Source organism: Narcine bancroftii, chromosome 14 (genome assembly GCF_036971445.1).
Source record: "Narcine bancroftii isolate sNarBan1 chromosome 14, sNarBan1.hap1, whole genome shotgun sequence".
Classification (NCBI taxonomy): Eukaryota; Metazoa; Chordata; class Chondrichthyes; order Torpediniformes; family Narcinidae; genus Narcine; species Narcine bancroftii.
Genome location: NC_091482.1, coordinates 41,859,426 through 41,879,750, shown reverse-complemented (window position 1 = coordinate 41,879,750; position 20,325 = coordinate 41,859,426). Strand labels below are relative to the sequence as shown.

Genomic DNA, 20,325 nt, shown 5'->3' with positions numbered 1-20,325 from the left:
CCTCCAGAAACTGCTTGTCCTCCTTCAAAGGTTCTTGATTATCTGTGAGACATTCAGGGAAATCAATTTTAAACTGTTGTTCCCACAGATCATAAAGTTCCACAACTGAAATTCTGTTGACATTCACAATCAACGTCTCCTGATCATTATTCGTTTTTCTTCCTAATGGTCCATTAATCCTTCTTTCTGAGCAACGTTCTCACAGCACATGGTCCGTTATTTTGACTATTCTAGAGGTTTGAGAGCCTTTGGTACATCAAATCCAATAAACATCAATCTTGGCATCAATCTTAGGTAAATAAATTTCTTTTAGATGAGCCCACTGTTGATATCATCCTAATATGGAATATTCTCCTCATTCACAGGCATAGTGTTCTGAGTTTATACACTTGGAAGATCGTAAAATGCATTGCTATTCAATCCAGCAATCTGTAAACTTAAAACTATATTAGTTTTAAATGTTCCTTTCATCATTCATTGTCTTCAATAAATTCTGTGATCTTTTTCCATGAAGGTTAAGTTTATTTATTAATTCAACAGTACAAAATGATGCAGCACTTCCTGGATCAAGAAATGTGTAGGTCTTCAGTGTGAGGTTCCCCTTTTATATTTAATCTGCACAGAAACTATTGAGAGGGCTTTGTCACTGGCCCCAGTAAGATTGTTTGTCTGAACCAAAGCTGAAGCAATCCCTCTGACTGTCTCGACAATCAAGGATATAGATTCTTTGACATCCTCAGCTTTACTTCGTTGAGTCTGCAGTAACTTGGGATGCTTTAAACTGCATATATCACAACTGAGTCGATTATTACAAGTTTTGCTGATGTGTCCTTTACACAAGCAGTCAAAATCTAATCCATTCTTCTTTAAAAAGGTTAATTTCTCATCAAGCGAGTTTTTCTCCAACCGTGAACATCCTTCTAAAGCATGTTTATCTTTGCAATACAAACAGCTTTCCTAAACAGTCTGATCTTCCTTTTCCTTTGTTTCCTTGTTCTTTCTTGTGCTTGTATCTGACACAGCAGTAACAAAGGTTCTTCCCTTTGGTTTCTGTTGAGATAATGACTTAGACTTCTTTACATCTTTTGGAACTGTTGAAGTATCCTTAATATTTCTAAATACTGGTAAAGTGTTAACGTGCACATGCCATTCCAAAAATTGTACAACATCCTCAAAAGTGGCATCCCTTCCAGGAAGCATTTTAAGCTCTGCAACTTTAGTTCACCATAAATCCCTCTGGTTATAAGGCAATTTGTTTGTAATAATCAAAAAATTAACAAGCAAATTAAGCTCTTCCAAATGTATATTACTTCCCATTGCGTTACAACATGCTCTCAGAAAGAGTGTCCTCTGATTTTATTGCTGACCAAGAAAGAATCTTGGCTACATGGGCCCTTGCGATTTTATGTTCATTGCCATAATGATGATGTCATAATTCTTTTGCCCTTTTAAAACCTTGCTCTGGATCCATATATTGGCAAGTTTCATCTAACTCGTTAACCTGTCCTCCAGTATACTGTTCCGGGTAATACAAACAACCTTTAGTGTTTTTAGTATTACTTTCAATGTGATGTTCAAAGGAATTTATGACTGTCAGATATTGTAATGGATCTCCATTAAAAACTGGAATTTCCTTCTTGGGTAAACCGTATGAATCTTGTTGCTTTCCTAACATAGCAGAGATTTCACTTTGTTTTGCTACAAGTGATATGATATTGTCTTGTCCACCAAAGGTTGAGGTGAATGGAGAAAACAGAACTTGAACTGGCGCCATAGGCGAAGGACCTTGAGTTGTAAGTGAGTTGTAAGTGATGGCATTGCAGCTGGTTCTCCATCAAATTGAAGAGTCATCAATAGTTGAGTATGATCAATTCGCATGGTTGAACTTTTTAAAAATATCCTCCTTTCGGGAAGATCCTTGTATTGTGCGTTCTGGAATGTCACTAGTCCTTTCCATAGGGTTGGTCATTGTCATTTGAGCACTAGCAATGACACCCTTGTCTCCTTGCTCAAGTATATATGTTTCTTGTGGCTGCGTTACCCATGACTCTGCTGGAAGGTTAGGAGCTAGCTCTTTGGATATGCCACTTTGAGTGACAAAGCTAGTGCTTTGACTTTGGCCGTATTCATAGCACGTTGTTCCTCAAGTTCTAGTCTCTTCCTTTCTCTGTTCAATAATCTATTTTGTTCTTCTTGCTGTTTCTTGATTTCAACTTCTTGCCTCAGTTGCTGATTCCTGATTTGAACATCCCTATTCTCTAAAGCACACCTTTTCTCCAACCACTGTTGTGCACAGACAATGGCCAAGTCTGCTTGCATCTTAGCATGCACAGCTGATATGCTTGAAGCACACAAACCTGTACTTCAGATGCCTTTGAAAACTTTGAAGATCTTCCTGTGCACATAACCTTGGAAATATTACAATCAGGATTGATATCTGAAGTTTCAGATACCGCTGATTGAGTCTCTATCTTCTGCATTTTGATTGGTACAGTACCAGTGGGACTTTGCAACATACATTCATCTGTTCCAGTTTCACTCACCTTTAAGCCAGCTAATGAGGCCTACAGTGCCTTATCGGAGTCTTCTTGTTTGGTAGTTGAAGCCACTGCTTCAGTGGTGGCTAGGTCCAATCTCCTGCCAAGCATTGTCGGTCTGCCTTGCTGGCTCAACTGACGATCTTTGAGAAGAGGTGTTTGTCCAAAGTCTTTAGCCCGCCGCGACTTCTGGGTTCTTCACAGTACAACCTGGCTTCTGTCCTGGATTCTCCTGGTTCCTGGGAACTGTAAACAAATTTTGTATCTTGGTCCCTTTAAGAGAGTTGATGCTGGCTAGAATTGTCACTGTGTGGTTTTGCTCACAAGCCTTCATATCTCATGTTTATAATACCATCTTCTGTGCTTCCCGCCAATTCTACTGCCAAACCTCTGGCTTATCTTTTTAAGCTTGAAGGTGTCTGGCCAGATCTTGGCTCAATTTCAAACAATTCACAGACAGGTTCTCATGGTTTCTGCAATATTCTGTTATTGCACCTTGGATGCCTCTTGGCTTTAAATCAAGTTGTTAATTTTTTAGACAAATTTTACGAGCCTTTCTTCCAAACAAAGTTTTACAATTACATATTTCTTTGAATGAAAATAGACACTTTCCTTATTTTAATATATTGTAATTTCAAAGTATCATCTTCCAAGGCATGAGCCTTGGAAGAATGATCATATTCCAAATTTTGATCTATTTAATCCAATAAATCAAACTCTGTGGCTGTTACTTTATGTAGTTTAATTCGTTGATAACGAAAAAAAACAGATAAATATTTTGCATAGCTTCTCGCATGATGATGAATAACAAAGTATTTACTGTATAATGAAGATATAAAATGTTTAGAAATAAACTTTTAAAGTGATAAACAAACTTTAAAGAGATAAAAAACAGTATTAAAAGAGATCCAAAAAAATTCAAAGAAAAATTTCTCGTGCTCATGCTTCCTTCATATCTGGTTGAATAATGAGCAAGCCGTTAGTCTGGGCAGATATTTTGACATATTACATCATTGTCACTATGGTAACACTACAAACAATAGTTCTCTTAAAGAGACAGGCACAAAATTAACTAAGAATCAAAAAACACAAGGTTCTAACCTTTACAATGTTTTGGGGCTGGGCCCTTCGTTATGTATAAGAAAAAAGACAGGCAGATGCCTGAATAAAAAGGTGGGGAGGAAGAGAGGAGAGCAGAAGAACTTGGAGTATAGACTGTCATAGGAGGGTATAGGTGGGAGGGTTGAAGAGAGAAAAAAAGGTGAGGAGTGATGGGGAGAGGGCAGAGGGTAGCTTATGACAGGAGAAAGGGAGCAGGGTGGACAACTGGAGGGAAGGATATGGATAAGGAAAGAGAGACATGGGGAAGTTGTTAACATGAATTGGAGAAGTTGATGTAATGCTGACTGGTTCGTGTGCCAAGATAGAATATAAGGTGCTATTTCCTCCAGTTTGTGGGTGGCCTCAGTTTGGCATTACATCAGGCCATGGATATAGATGTTTTAAGGAGGATGCAGAGGAGATGTATGAGGATGTTGTCTGGATAAGAGAACATGTCTATGAAGCAAGGTTGACAGAGCAAGGATCTCTTTGGAATGCTGAAGGATGTGAGGTATATAAGATTATGATGTACTTAAAAGGGTGGACAGCTAACATCTTTTTCCTGGGGCGACAAGAGTCAGAATTTATTGTCATGAATATGTTTTCACAAATTTGTTGTTTTGCCATATTATTGTGCATTACAGTGTAAATTTGCTATCAATTACATTTCTGTAAATATGAGATTTTTTAAAAAATAATGCGAAAGAAGAGAAAAAAATGAGGTTGTGTTAATGTTTCATTGTCCATTCAGAAACCTTGTAGTGGAAAGGAAGAAGCTGCTTCTGACCCATTGGATATTTGTCTTCAGGCACTTCTGCCTCCTTCCTGATGGTAGCAATGAGAAAAGGGCATGGTGGTGAGGGTCCTTGATGATAGTCATGGCTTTCTTGTGACACTGACTCTTGCAGATGTCCTTAATGAAGTGAAGGCTCATGCCTATGCTGGCACTGGTTGAGTTCACAACTCTGTAGTCTTTTCTTGTCCTGTGTATTGACCCCTCCATACCAGACAATGATGCAACCAGTCAGAATGTTCTCTATGGTACACCTGTAGAAATTTGCAAGTCTTTGGTAACATTCCAAACAAACAACTTTTTACATTAGATATAAGAAGCATGGAGTTAAGGAGATGTTTGAAAGATACATTGAATGTAAGAGGAATCTTAAGAGAGGAATTAGGAAAGCTAAAAGAAGGTAAGAGAAAACTATGGCAAGCAGGGTGAATACTAATCCAAAAGAGTTCTACAAATATGTTAATGGTAAGAGGAAAGCTAGAGACAAAATTGGTCCCTTAGAAAATCAGAGCGGAAAACTGTGTGTGGAGCCTAGAGAAATGGGGGAGATATTGAACAGTTTCTTTTCTTCGGTATTCACTAAGGAGAAGGATATTGGGAGATGTGAGATAAAAAAAGCAAATTGGGTAAATATGGGGAATCTAGAGATTACAAAAGGTGTAGTTTTAAGGCTTTTGAAGAATATAAAGGTGGATAAGTCTCCGGGACCAGACGGGAACTTCCCTAGGACATTGAGAAAAGTGAAGGAGGAAATAGCAGAGGCTCTGGCGGTAATTTTCCAAATGTCCTTAGATATGGGGATAGTGCCGGAGGATTGGCGCATTGCGCATGTGGTTCCGTTATTTAAAAAGGGTTCAAGGAGGAAGCCTGGCAACTATCGGCCTGTAAGTTTGACATCTGTGGTAGGTAAATTAATGGAGAAAATTCTTAGAGATAGTACTTATAAACATCTGGATAGACAGGGTCTAATCAGGAGCACTCAACATGGATTTGTGGGAGGAAGGTCTTGTTTGACCAATCTGATTGAATTTTTTGAAGAGGTGACTGGGAATGTGGATGAGGGTAGCGCAGTGGATGTTGTCTATATGGACTTCAGTAAGGCCTTCGATAAGGTACCACATGGAAGGTTAGTTAGGAAGGTGCAGTCTTTAGGTATAAATTTTGAGATAGTCAAATGGATTGAACATTGGCTGAAAGGGAGAGGCCAGAGAGTGGTAGTGGATAATTGTCTGTCAGGTTGGAGGCCGGTGACCAATGGTGTGCCTCAAGGATCTGTATTGGGCCCATTGTTGTTCGTTATATACATTAATGATCTAGATGATGGGGTGGTGAATTGGATTAGTAAATATGCAGACGATACTAAGATAGGTGGAATAATGGATAATGAAGAAGGTTTTCAAGGATTGCAGAGGGATTTTGGCTGCTTAGAAAAGTGGGCTGAAAAATGGCAGATGGAATTTAATGCTGATGTGTGAGGTGCTTCATTTTGGTAAGAAGAATCAGAATAGGACATACATGGTAAATGGGAGAGCATTGAGGAATACAGAAGAGCAGAAAGATTTAGGAGTAACGGTATATTGTTCCCTGAAGGTAGAAAGTCACGTGAATAGGGTGGTGAAGAAGGCTTTTAGTATGCTGGCCTTTATCAATCATTGCATGGAATATAGGAGTTGGGAGGTGATGTTGAGATTGTATAAGACGTTGGTGCGGCCTAATTTGGAGTTCTGTGTGCAGTTCTGGTCGCCTAATTATAGGAAGGATATAAACAGAGTGGAGAGAGTGCAGAGAAGGTTTACCAGAATGTTACCTGGGTTTAAGCATCTAGAGTATAGGGAGAGATTGGACAGATTAGGTCTTTATTCTTTGGAGCGTAGAAGGTTGAGAGGGGATTTGATAGAAGTATTTAAGATTATGAAAGGGATAGACAGAGTGGATGTGGATAGACTATTTCCGTTAAGAGGAGAAAGATTAAAACAAGAGGACATGAGTTAAGAATTAAGGGGCAGAGGTTTAGAGGTAACATGAGGGGGAACTTCTTTACTCAGAGAGTGGTAGCCGTGTGGAATGAGCTTCCGGGAGAAATAGTGGCGGCGGAGTCAATTGTATTATTTAAGAAAAGGTTGGACAGGTATATGGATGAGAAGAAGATGGAGGGTTATGGGCATTGTGCAGGGAGGTGGGACTAGAAAGGGTTGTTTGGTTCAGTGCGGACTAGAAGGGCCTAATGGCCTTTTTCCGTGCTGTAATTGTCATGTTAAAAAATTGCCACTGATGAGCCTTCTTCATGATTGCATTGACATGGAGGCCCCAGGATACATCTTCAGAGATGTTGACACCCAGGAATTTAAAGTTCTTGATTCTTTCCTTTGCTGACCCCTTGATGAAGACATGTTTGTATTCTCCTGGTTTCCCACAATCAGTTCCTTAGTTTTGCTAACGTTGAGTGCAAAATTGATGTTGTGACACCACTCTATCACGCTCTTTTCTTTTCAGAATATTTTTATTGAGTTTAACAAATAAACTTGCATACAGAATATTAGAAAAGAAAGCACATAAAAAATACATAATTTTATATACATGCAAGGACACAAAAAAGAAAAAAAAAGAAACTAAATCAAAAGTTCCTGAATAATCATAAGAAACAATAATTTGAATTTATCCTGTATAAATCTGTTTACTAAAGTTAAGCCAAGTTTTAAAAAAATTTGGGAAAAGGAAAAACAACCCTAAAATCTGCATCTCATCTCTCCTTTCCCTCTAATCAAGGTTACCTTATATAATAAACAAAAATGAAAATATGGATCCAATGGTGACCCCCAGACATCAGACAGTGAATCTCTGGCACACACGATAATTCTTAATTATAATAAAATTCGGAGAATGGGATCCACACCTTTATAGATTGAAACTTTCTATTGTTAATATTACACCTAATTTTCTTCAAACTTAAATAGGACGTTACATCACGTAAACCACTGTGTAATAGGACATTACATTATGTAACCACTGTGTAATAGGACGTTACATCATGTAAACCACTGTGTAATAGGACATTACATCATGTAAACCACTGTGTAATAGGACATTACATCATGTAAACCACTGTGTAATAGGACATTACATTATGTAACCACTATGTAATAGGACGTTACATTATGTAACCACTGTGTAATAGGACGTTAGATCATGTAAACCACTGTGTAATAGGACGTTACATTATGTAACCACTGTGTAATAGGACGTTAGATCATGTAAGCCACTGTGTAATAGGATGTTACATCATGTAAACCACTGTATATGTGTAAGGGATGAATCATCTTTCCATTTCAGTAAAATTGCTCGTCTGGCTATCAATGTGGTAATAGGACATTACATCATATAACCACTGTGTTTGTGTAAGGGATGAATCATCTTTCCATTTCAGTAAAATTGCTCGTCTGGCTATCAATGTGGTAATAGGACATTACATCATATAACCACTGTGTTTGTGTAAAGGATGAATCATCTTTCCATTTCAGTAAAATTGCTTGTCCGCCTATCAATGTGGTAAAAGCTAAAACATTTTCCTGAGATGCAGGCAAAGGTTTATCTGGGTCACGAGAAAAACCAAACAGAGCAATTAATGGGCAAGGTTCCAAATTAATTTTAAGAATTGTTGATGAAGTTTGGAAAATGTCTTCCCATTATCTCACTTCTGTATGGTTCCTTATTGCCATCTGTGACTGCTGAGATCTGTGGTGTCATCGGCAAATTTGTAGATGGCATTTGAATTGCGCTGAGCCACAGAGGACTACTGTTTAAGGTAAGTGGTGGAAAGTTTAGGAGAGATATCAGAGGTAATTTTTTTTTTTACACAGAAAGTAGTAAGTGGCTGGAATGCATTGCCAGGGGTGGTGGTGTTTGCTGGTAAAAAGGCTCTCAGACAGGCACATGGATACAAGAATAATAAAGGGTTATGGGTAAGAAGGTTTAGGTTGTTGAGTGGGTTTATAAAGGTCTACACAACATCATGGAATGAAGGGCCTGTACTGTAATGTTGTATGTTCTGTTTATTGTAGTTGTAGGGGTAAATACTGAGGATACGATTAGTGGGAAAGGATGAGTGGATGAGGAAAAGATACATACATCAGGATGCTCTTTATCCTCAAAACTGATTAGCAAATTCCAAAACCTGGGAGTTAACATCCCCACTATGAAATTAGATCATGGATTTCCTCCCTCCAGACCACAATCAGTGAAGATTGGTAAGAAATTCTCCACAATCTTCGTAGCCCCCTGCTTTACTCATTTTACACCTATGACTGTGTGGCTCAGTATGACAAAAATATAATCTACAAATTTGCTGACAACACCATGGTAGTGGTTTGTATAAAGGAAGGGGATGACCAATCATCAAAGACCCTCACCACTCATCACACATTCTGTTCTCCCTGCTGCCATCAGGAAAGAGATATAGGTGCCACAAGACTCACCATCAGGTTCAGGAACAGCTGGTACAGCTCTACCATCAGATTCCTTTACAACAAACTCAGAGACTAATTTAGGAACTTTTATTTGTGCATTTTTTGATTTTATTTGCTCTCTGTATTGCACAGTCAGTTTGTTTACATTTGTCATTTGTTTAGTTCTTTTGATTGTTTACATGTTCATGCTGTGTACAACTTATTTTTGCACTACCAATTAGTGGTAATTCTGCCTTGCCCACAGGGAAAAGGAATCTCAGGGTTGTATGTGAATGTCATGTATGTACTCTAACAATAAATCTGAAATCAACAACCCTGTAATTTCTGCACTATTCCAAAATTTGCCTACTTATCTGTCCCTCAGGGCCCTGAGGGCTACTTGGGGGCCTACGGACTATTCCCAGTACAGTGATTGCTCCCTTCCTTTTTCTGACTCCACCCACGCCGATTCAGTAGTCATTCCCTCTATAGCATCATCTCTTTCTACTGCAGTGATACTATCCCTGACTAGTGATGCTACTCCTCCCCCCCACCTCATTTTCCTCCCATCCTATAACTTTTAAAACACCTAAACCCTGGTACTTGCATCAGTCAATCCCGCCAGCCAAACCTCTATAATGGCCACAACGTCGTAATTCTATCTACTATTTCATCTCCCTTATTCCTAATACTTCCTTCAGATGGGCTAAGTGAATTTAAGGTCAGGGTGAAAGATGGCAGCAAAGTGGATAAAGTTGAGGAGCTCATCTTGGGCGCATGAGGCAGCACCGATATAGTTATCAGTGTAGCAGCCAAAGAGTTAAGGAGCCTTGCCTGTGTATGGTTGTAGCATGGATTGCTCTGCATTTGCAGACAAAGAGGCAGGCATAGTTGGTACCCCAGTGAGTACTTTTGTAGGCAGGATGTTGAAGAAGGTATTTGGCACACTGCTTGCCACATGCCTTCTTCAGTCAGAGAACTGAGGACAGGAGCAGGATCGTCATGTCACAACTATACAAGATGAAAGGACAGATTGATAGTCAAGGAAAATGTCACAGCAATGCTCAGACAGGAGATAACAAAGGGCTCATGTACTGAGGCTATGTGGGTGGAACTGAAGATTGGGAAAGGGATGACCAGGTTAATAGGATTTTATTATGGACTATAGTCAGAAGCAAATCTGCAGAGGAGTAGCAGAGAGCTGCTGGAAACTAAAACAATCCCAGCAAGACAGTGGAAGACAGGATCTCCGATGGAGAACAAGACAAACGGCTGATGAAAGTGTGTGAGGGAAACACTTTGGGTCCTGTGATCATAATGCCATTGTTTTCAAGGTAATTATTAGGAACTTTTATTTGTGCATTTTTTTGATTTTATTTGCTCTCTGTATTGCACACAGTTTGTTTACATTTGTCATTTGTTTAGTTCTTTTGATTGTTTACATGTTCATGCTGTGTACAACTTATTTTTGCACTACCAATTAGTGGTAATTCTGCCTTGCCCACAGGGAAAAGTATAGGTCAGGTCCTTGGGTGGAGATTTTAAATTGGAGAAAGGCCAATTTTGAGGGAATGAGAAAGGATCAGGAAAATCAGGGTTACATTTTATTGTTTTTTTTTTCTTTTTGCAACTATTTTCAAATATGTAGGCTTTCAAAATAACATTTGAATAACAGTGTAACGGCTTAATTTGTTTTACTGATTGTAATGTTTCCTCTGTTCTATAGGCTCGACAGAAGCCCATCGGTTTGCACAGTTACAAACACTTTATAATGCACGAGGAAGGGAGTTAGAAAGAATGCAACGCAAACAAGTGGAGTACACCTGTGAAATTAGACATTTGAATCATCAGCTGGCAATGAACAAAGGTAACAGGATAATTGTAAGGTGTTATCCAAATCTTGGTAAGTCACTCAGCACTCCTGGTGAATAACCAGGCATGAAGTCGCGAATGGAATTAGCACTAAATAGGTTATTTATGAATTTTATGCATATACCCTCTCAATGACCGATTGTACCTGCTGTAAATGTGGTGTGAATCTCTACTGATCCCCCTCCCCGTTGATGTTTGGTGTTGAGAAGCCGATACAGCTTGCTGGAGTACATAGACCACAGTTGAAACCTCTAGGTTGGAGAATGCTGTGCAGCCAAAGGGAGGAGTGGATGCTTTCTTGCAATGAATGAAAGAGATTATCTGTTAAGTGAACAGATGCAATGTATGTAAAAATACACGAACACAACAGGGAACAGACCCTTCAGCCCACATATCTGCACTCAACATGACTCCCATTAAACTAAAAGTAGTTGCTTGTACATAATACCTAATGATTTCAAATTTATTGTCAGAGTACATACATGATATCACATACAACTCTGAGATTTCTTTTATCTGCGGGCATGGCAGAATTACCACTAATTGGTAGTACAAATTAATGACTACATAAAAATGCATATTCATGTGCCTATATAGAAAGCTCTTAAATTTACTAATGTATCTGCTTCCACCTCTACTCCTGCCACATACTTGCCACATACATCTTTCATTAAACCTCCTCCCCCCCCCACCTCCATCATCCTCACCATAAACCCATGTTCTCTAGTGCCATAGGACACTACAGAAGTGAAACATGTCCTTTGGTTTATCTAGTCCACGCCAAACTATTCTATCTCAATCCTCTGAGTTGCACCCAGTCCATAGTGCCTCATTCCATTCCTTTACACTTACTGAGCCATATTTTTCTAAAATGTCAAAATTGAGCCCACATTCTCCATTTCAGCTGGCAGGTCATTCTACTTTTCTGTGTAAAGAGGTTCCCCAATAGTTCCTTTTAAATATTTCACCTTTTTCCCCCTAAACCAATGACTTCCTCTTCTTGTCTCACCTAACCTCGGTAGAAAAAGCTTGCTTGCATTTTCTTTATCTATGTGCCTCATAATTTTGTATACCTCTATCAAATGTCCCCTCAATCTTTCATGCTGTTTAACCTTTTGCTGTTACTCAGTTCCTCAAGTCCTGGCAACATGTAAATCTTCTCTGCACTATTTCAATCTTACTGATATCTTCCCAGTGGTTAGGTGACCGAAACTGTGTACACTACTCAAAATTTGACCTCACCAATGTCTTGTAGAACTACACTACATTTATGAAGGCCAACATGCCGAAAGTATGTGACATTTTTACTTCAGGATGAACCTTATACATACCTCTCATGATCTTGCAAACTGCTATTAGATCACCTCCAACTTCTGATGCTTTAGAGAAAACCCCAACATTTTTCAACCTTTCTTCATAGCTTCTGATTTCTTTCTAAAGCCTCCATGCCCTTTCTGTAATGGGGAAACTAGAATTGCATATAATATTCCAGTGTGGCCTAGCCAAATTTTATATAGTGGAAACTTCATTTTCTTAATTTTATACACAATGCCCTGCCCAAGGAAGACTAGCATACCACCCTATCCACTTGTGTGGTCATTTTCATGGATCTTTGGACCTGAACTGCAAGATCTCTGCATATTAATGCTTTTAAAAATCCTGTATCTGTTCCCCATAACTTTGACCTCCTAAAGCACAAATCCTCACACTTTATTAAATTAGACTCAAGTTGAAATTCATCTACCATTTCTCTTCCTATTTCTTGTTTTCTTTGATAGCCCTACATATTATCCACAACTCCACCAACCTTTGTTGCCTGCAAACCTTGTTGGGGTGAGAGTCTGCAATTAGGCTGTCAGGAGCTCGGATGGGTGGTGGCTGGAGCAAGGGACCACCATCATGACCTCAGGACCTCTGGTGGGCGGACAGTCAGGGCCTTGGCAACTCTGGTGAGCAAGCAACTCGGTCAAGGATCCACGTCTGGTGGCGGCTGAGGCAAGGATTTATGATCGGGACATCGGAAACTGGTGGGTGGATGGCTGAGGCAAGGATCCATGGCATCAGGAGCTCTGGTGGGCAGGCGGCCAAGGGGAGGATCTGTGGTCAGGCTCTGGTAGGCGGGTGGTCAATGCCTCAGGAGCTTGGATAGGTGGGCAGTTGAGGCAAGGATCCACATTCAGGGTATCAGGAGCTCAGATGAGTGGGGAGCTGGGGTGAGGGACTGAGATCGGTGCCTCAGGAGCTATGCTAGGCGGGAAGTCGGGGCATCAGGAGTTCGAATAGGTGGGTGGCAGAGCCAAAAAAGGAGGGTTGACGACGATTACACGAGTACATATGGTATATAAAACGAGAGGTGAGAGTAGATATAGGAGACAAGGAGATGGTAGAGGAACTAAATTGAGTATTTTATATCAGTCTTCACTGTGGAAGACAGCGGTGTACCAGATGTCAAAGAATATCAGAAGGGAAGTGAGTGCAGTTATTATTTCAAGGGAGAAAGTGCTCAAATGCTGAATAGTCTAAGGGTGGATAAGTCTCCCAGTCCAGATGGATTACACCATTGGATCCTGAAATAAGTAGCAGTAGAGATTCTAGATTATGGTATGGTCCCAGAAGACTGGAAAATCACAACTCTTACCCCACTATTCAAGAAGGAAGGGAGACCACCAAAAGGAAATTATAGATTGGTTTGCCTGTTGGTGGTTGGAAGATGTTGGAGTCGATTGACAAGGATGAAGTTACAGAGTACTTGGAGGCACATAACAGGATAGGCCACAGCCAGCAATGGTTTCCTTAAGGGAAAATCTTGCTTGACAAACTTATTGAAATTCTTTTTGTAATGTATATATATTTGGGAGAGAAATTGGTGAAGTTAGAGTAAATTACATACATACACACACTTTAAAACAGATCTTATTTGAAATATTGAAGAATCATATTCAGTAATTTTACAAACTATGGAGAATGCTGTGCACATTTCACAAGTAGGTGCTAATTGAAATGACATCATTAAAGCAACAAGCAGGAGACATTATGGCTGTTGGAAGCTCTTTGAAAAGTGTTTGACAGAGTGCACAGAAAGGTCACTCCTGGGTTTTGTTTACCTAAGACAACAGCTTGACCAAGAAGACTAACTCCTATTGTTTGCTGGAGAAGGTCAGGGGTTTTGCAAATGAGAGAGTCACATGGGCTTTCTGGCAGTTGGAGAGAGAGAGAGAGAGGTGAAACAAGCTCTCTCGGCTAGTGTGTGTGACACTGAAAGCATCTGAGCAGTGCAAGCCAGGAAGCTTGCTGGATCTGAAGAAAAGCTCCAGAGCGGCGGATGGTTGGATGTGCTATCTGTCTGATGTTTCTCTTGAAATAAGAGGAAGTCTGAAAGAAAGAGATTATCATCTGGAGAACCCTGAGGGGGCAAGTTTCATCAGCAAGACATTGAGGAGACTAATGTGGTACCTCAGTTGTGGAAATCCTGGAACAACAAATCTCTCTCTGCAAACCTCCAAAGAACCTTCCTGAGTGGTAAATATTTTCCTTTCGAGCACCAAAGCCTGGTGAACTTTATACATGTTAAATTCTGTGCACAGTATAAGAATTGCCTGCAACCAGAGAACTTGGAAGAAAGAGAAGTGAGATTGAACTGTGAACCAAATAACTTTTAAATTTACACACACATTATACATGTGTGTTTAGAACTAGAATGGGGTTAATTTGGCTTAGAGAGATAAGTTAAAGTTTGATTCTATTTTCATGTTTAAAATTAATTAAAAACAACCTTTGTTTAAATAACCATTTGTCATGGTGAATACCTATTGCTGTTGGGTTTTGGGATCCTTTGGGCTCGTAACATTTTAAGAAGTGATAAGTAGGCTAGATAAGGGAGATGGAATGGATGTTGTGCATTTGGATTTTCGCAAGGTGCCGCACATGATGCTGCTTCACAAGGTGAGAGCCCGTGGTATAACAGGAAACATACTCGTGTGGGTAGAGCATTGGCTGATTGGCAGGAAGCAGAGTTGGACCATATTCTGTTTGTTTTCAGTTGCTAGTGGTGGTCCACAGGAATCGGTGTTGGGGCCGCTTTTTATGTTGTATATTAATGATTTGGATTATTGAATGATTAGCCTTGTGGCCACATTTGCAGATCATATGAAGGATATATGGAGGAGCAGGTAGTGGTGAGGAAGCTGCCAAAGGACTTAGACAGTTGAGTGCAGGATAGTCTCAAAACTTGGATGGTGAAGAAGGCAAATGCAATGCTGGTATTCATTTCAAGAGGAATAGAATTGAAGAATAGGATGTGATGCACTGGTGAGCTCATTTGGAGTATTGTGAGCCATTTTGGGCTCCTCATTTTAGAAAGATGTGCTGATTTTGGAGAAAGTTCACAATGATGATTCCAAGAATGAGGAGTGTTTGACAGCTCTGGCTTGTGCGTGTTGGAATTTAGGAGAATCTCATAGAAAGATTTCAAATGTTAAAAGGCGTGGACAGAGTAGATGTGGAAAAGTTGTTTCCCATGGTAGGAGTGTCTTGAACAAGAGGGCACACCATCCAGATTAAAGGGCGTTCGTTTAGAACAGGTGTGGAAGAATTTCTTCAGCCAGCGAATGGTGAATCTTGGTCACAGGTAGTTGTGGAAACCAGGTCATTGGGTGTATCAAATTTGCAGATGACCACAGTAGTTGGCCTTATCAGCCACAATGATGAGTCAGATTTCCGATTTATTGACAGAGTACATGCATGACATCACATACAATCCTGAGATTCTTTTTCCTGCAGGCGAGGCAGAATCACCACTTATTAGTCATGCAAAAGGTCATGCAAATGTAAATAAATAAAGAAATGTAACAGATGGTGAATGCAAAGAAACTGCAATACAGAAAGAATTAAAAAAAAATGAATAAAGGGCACAAGTAAGCTTCCTTAAATTAGACCATGATTGAATTTATTGTGAAGAATCTGATGGTAGAAGGATAGCTGTTGTTACAGAACTGGTGGTACGGGTCTTGTGGCACCTATAACTCTTTGCTGATGGCAGCAGTGAGAACAGAACATGTGGTGGGCGATGTAGATCCTTGATGAAGCTGCTGCTCCAATGGCAGCGATCCCTGTTGATGTACTCTATAGTGGGAAGGGTTTTGCCTGTGATGTCCTGGGTTGTGTCCATTACGCTCAGGGGGTATTGGTGTGACATACCAGACTGTGATGTAGCTGGTGAAAACACTTTCCACCACTTTTCTATAGAAATTTGCAGGGTTTTTGGTGTCATACCAAACCTCCTCAAACTCCTACAGAAGTAGAGACGCTACCATTAGTGTATTGGGTCCAAGAAAGATTCTCTTATCTTCTGATCCGTCAATGATCACTGGGTCATACACCTCTGGTATTCCTTTCCTTTTTAATTTTTAAAAAATTTTTCACACTATGAACCATATTAACCAAAATACACACAAACATTTCCCACTTGAATATACACAGTGTCATTTTCTCCCCTTTTTCCCCCCTCCCTTCCCTCCCTTCTTCCCACCCCCCTCCAAACCAATTAAATGTTCAACATATACACTACAATAATCCCATTAAACAATGAAAATAAGCAAGAAAATTGTGTCATCTACTTTTACACACTGGGTCAGTTCATTTCGTCTTCTCATTCTATCATTTTAGGGGGTGGAGGACCACGGTAGGCCCTCTCTTTTGTGTTCCATGTACGGTTCACAAATTTGTTTGAATAATGTGACTTTATTTTTTAAATTATATGTTATTTTTTCCAATGGAATACATTTATTCATTTCTATGTACCATTGCTGTATTCTTAAGTTCTCTTCTGATTTCCAAGTTGACATACATTTCTTTGCAACAGCGAAGGCTATCATAATAAATCGTTTTTGTGCTTCATCCAGTTTGACGCCTAATTCTTTACTTATATTACCAAAATATCCGGAGATCTTTCTTCTAAGTATGTTGGTTTTTGTGATTTTATTTAATACCTGATTTAGATCTTCCCAAAACTTTTCCACTTTCTCACATGCCCAAATTGCATGTACTGTTGTTCCTGTTTCCTTCTCACAGCGAAAACATCTATCCGATACTGTTGGGTCCAATTTATTTAACTTTTGGGGCATGATATATAGCTTGTGTAACCAATTATATTGTATCATGCGTAACCTCGTGTTTATTGTATTTCTCATAGTTCCGGAGCATAACATTTCCCATATTTCATTTTTTATCTTTGTTTAGATCTTGTTCCCACTTTTGTTTGGGTTTACAGCTTATTTCATCATTTTCTTTCTCTTGCAGCTGGATGTACATGTTTGTTATAAATCTTTTAATTATCATTGTGTCTGTAATCACATATTCAAACTGCTTCTTGTCCTTTAAGTAGGTTTTCAGTTGGTGATATGCAAACATTGTACCATGAGTTATTCCATATTTGTACTTCATTTGTTCAAATGATAATAAATTATTTCCCAAAAAACTATTTTCTATTCTTTTAATCCCTTTTCTCTCCCATTCTCTAAAGGAAAGATTATCTATTGTGAAAGGGTTTAGTTGATTTTGCATCAATAATAATTTTGGTAGTTGGTAATTTGTTTTTTTTTCCTTTCTATGTGAATCTTCTTCCAAATGTTGAGCAGATGATGCAGTACTGGTGAACTTCTATATTGTACCAGTTTTTCATCCCACTTATAAAGTATATGTTCTGGTACCTTCTCCCCTATTTTATCTAGCTCTGTCCTAGTCCAATCTGGTTTTTCCCTTGTTTGATAAAAATCTGATAGATATCTTAATTGTGCTGCTCTATAATAATTCTTAAAGTTTGGTAGCTGCAAACCCGCTTGTTTGTACCATTCTGTTAATTTATCTAGCACCATCTTCGGTTTCCCCCCTTTCCATAAGAATTGGTAACGATTGAAATAGGTATTGTATCCTTGGGAAGATATTCATTTAATGCAATTTACCCTTCCTATCAGTGTTGGTGGTAAATCTTTCCAATGTTCTAAGTCATTGTGTAATTTCTTCATTTAATGTCTGATAATTTAATTTGTATAGATGGCCTAGATTATTATCTAGTTTAATATCTAGGTATTGGATTGCTTGTGTTTTCCATTTAAATGGTGATTCTTTTTTAAACTTTGTGAAATCCGCATTATTCATTGGCATCGCTTCACTTTTATTTGCATTGATCTTGTACCCCGATATTCCTTCAATTTCTTATGTAATTCTTTTATTGATAATTCTGGTTCTGTTAAGTATACTATGATGTCATCTGCAAATAGACTGATTTTATATTCCTTCTCTTATTTTTATCCCTCTTATTTTATTTTCTGTTCTTATCAGTTCTGCCAATGGTTCTATTGCTAAAGCGAACGGTGAGGGAGATGGTGGACATCCCTGACTAGTTGACCTGCTTAATTTAAATTGGTTCGATATATATCCATTTACTGTCATTCGCCATTGGACCTTTATATAATACTTTAATCCAATTAATATATTTCTCTGGTAGGTTGAACCTCTGTAATACTTTGAATAAATAATTCCATTCTAACCTGTCAAAGGCTTTCTCAGCGTCTAAAGCAACAGCCACTGTTGGCGTCTTATTTCCTTGTACTGCATGGATTAAGTTAATGAACTTACAGATATTGTCCATTGTTCGTCTTTTCTTAATAAATCCAGTTTGATCTAGTTTTACTATTTTTGGTACACAGTCGGCCAACCTTTTTGCTAATAGTTTAGCTATTATCTTATAATCTGAGTTAAGTAGAGATGTTGGTCTATACGATGCTGGTGTTAGTGCATCTTTCCCCGTCTTTGGTATTACTGTAATTATTGCTGTTTTGCATGAATCTGGCATGTTTTGTGTTTCTTCAATCTGGTTCATTACTTCCAGGAGAGGAGGAATTAGTAACGCTTTAAATGTTTTATAGAATTCTATTGGGAGTCTGTCCTCCCAGGTGTTTTATTGTTTGGTAGCTTTTTTACTATATCTTGTATTTCCTCTATTTCAAATGGTTTTATCAATTTGTTCTGCTCCTCTTCTTGCAATTTCGATAGTTCAATTTTAGCTAGAAACTCATCTATTTTGTCTTCTTTCCCTTCGTTCTCAGTTCAGCATAATTGCTCGTAGAATTCCTTAAAGTTTTCATTGATCTCTGTTGGGTTATATGTAATTTGTTTGTCCCTTTTCCTTGATGCTAATACTGTTCTTTTAGCTTGTTCTGTTTTAAGCTGCCAAGCCAGTATTTTGTGCATTTTTTCTCCTAGCTCGTAATACTTCTGCTTTATTTTCATTATGTTCTTCTCCACCTTGTACGTTTGTAGTGTTTCGTATTTTATTTTTTTGTCCGCCAATTCTTTTCTTTTTGTTGTATCTTCCCTTGTTGCTAGTTCTTTTTCTGTACTTACTATTTCCCTTTCCAGCTGTTCTATTTTCCAATTGTAGTCCTTCATCTTAGTTACATAACTTATTATGGTTTTCCCTTCCTGAAGTTAACAATCAGTTCCTTGGTTTTGGTGACATTGCGCAAGGTTGTTCTTGGTGCACCATTCAGCCAAGTTTTCAGTCTCCCTCCTGTATGCTGACTCATCGCCTTTCTTTACGCATCCCCCTAGTGTGGTAACATCAGCAAATTTGTAGATGGTTTTAATTGTCATACCGAGCCACATAGACATAGGTGTAAAATGAGTAGAGCAGGAGGCTATGAATGCAGCCCTGTGGTGCTCTGGTAGTGATGGAGATTGTGGCGGAGATGTTCTTAACCAATCTTCACTGATTATGGTCTGGAGGTGAGGAAATCCAGGATCCAATTACACAGTGGCGTGATGAGTCCCAGCTCTTGGATATCAGTTTTGAGCGGATGATGATGTAAAATGCTGAACTGTAGTTAATAAAGAGCATCCTGATGAATGCATCTTTGCTGCCTCGGTGTTCCAGGGCTTTGTATAGAGCTAGTGAGATGGCATCTGCTGTAGACCTGTGGCTATGATAGGCGAACTGGAACTTATTTCTTTTTTTTTAAACTTTATTTAAGATTTTATAACATGAATAACATATAGGATTACATTAAAAAAACATTAAAAATAAAATAATAAAATTACAATACAGTATCAGTAATCTAAATAAACTTTACCCTCCCCAATAATTATTACACATTAATAACCCAACTCAAATTAGTCCAACCCCCTCTTTCCCCCCCGAAAATAAAGAGTGAAGAATTAATAAAGTTAATAATATATGTGAGAAAAAAACCCACTTACAAAAAAAAACCAAAAACATAACCGATTAAAATACTAACGAAAAGAAAAGTAATTAATACTAAGATATCAGACTTAAAAAACATATTTAAATCAAACTTAAATGCATATATTTAACAAACGGAGTTAAGATGAAACATATATTTAACTCAAACTTAATATAAAAAATTAGTAAAGTTAGTAATATTATCTATCAAAAATTCTTAAACAATATCAGTTCTTAAAAAAAATGGTAGCATGAAAAAAAATGAAAAAAAAACTTTCTCTATAGAGATAAACCTTCACCAAATATCAACTAACTTCACATCTATCATCATATTAGTCACAT

General features: G+C 38.5%; 1 protein-coding gene across 2 annotated transcripts in view; it reads left to right on the top strand.

The window, feature by feature from the left end:
- Window positions 1-20,325, top strand: part of cep152 (centrosomal protein 152) — a 213,821-nt gene that overhangs the window by 59,795 nt on the left and 133,701 nt on the right. For both annotated transcript variants that reach the window (XM_069911317.1, XM_069911318.1), the window contains exon 6: window positions 10,600-10,740. In XM_069911317.1, the coding sequence (XP_069767418.1) occupies window positions 10,600-10,740 (141 nt within the window). The remainder of the gene's footprint in view (window positions 1-10,599; window positions 10,741-20,325) is intronic.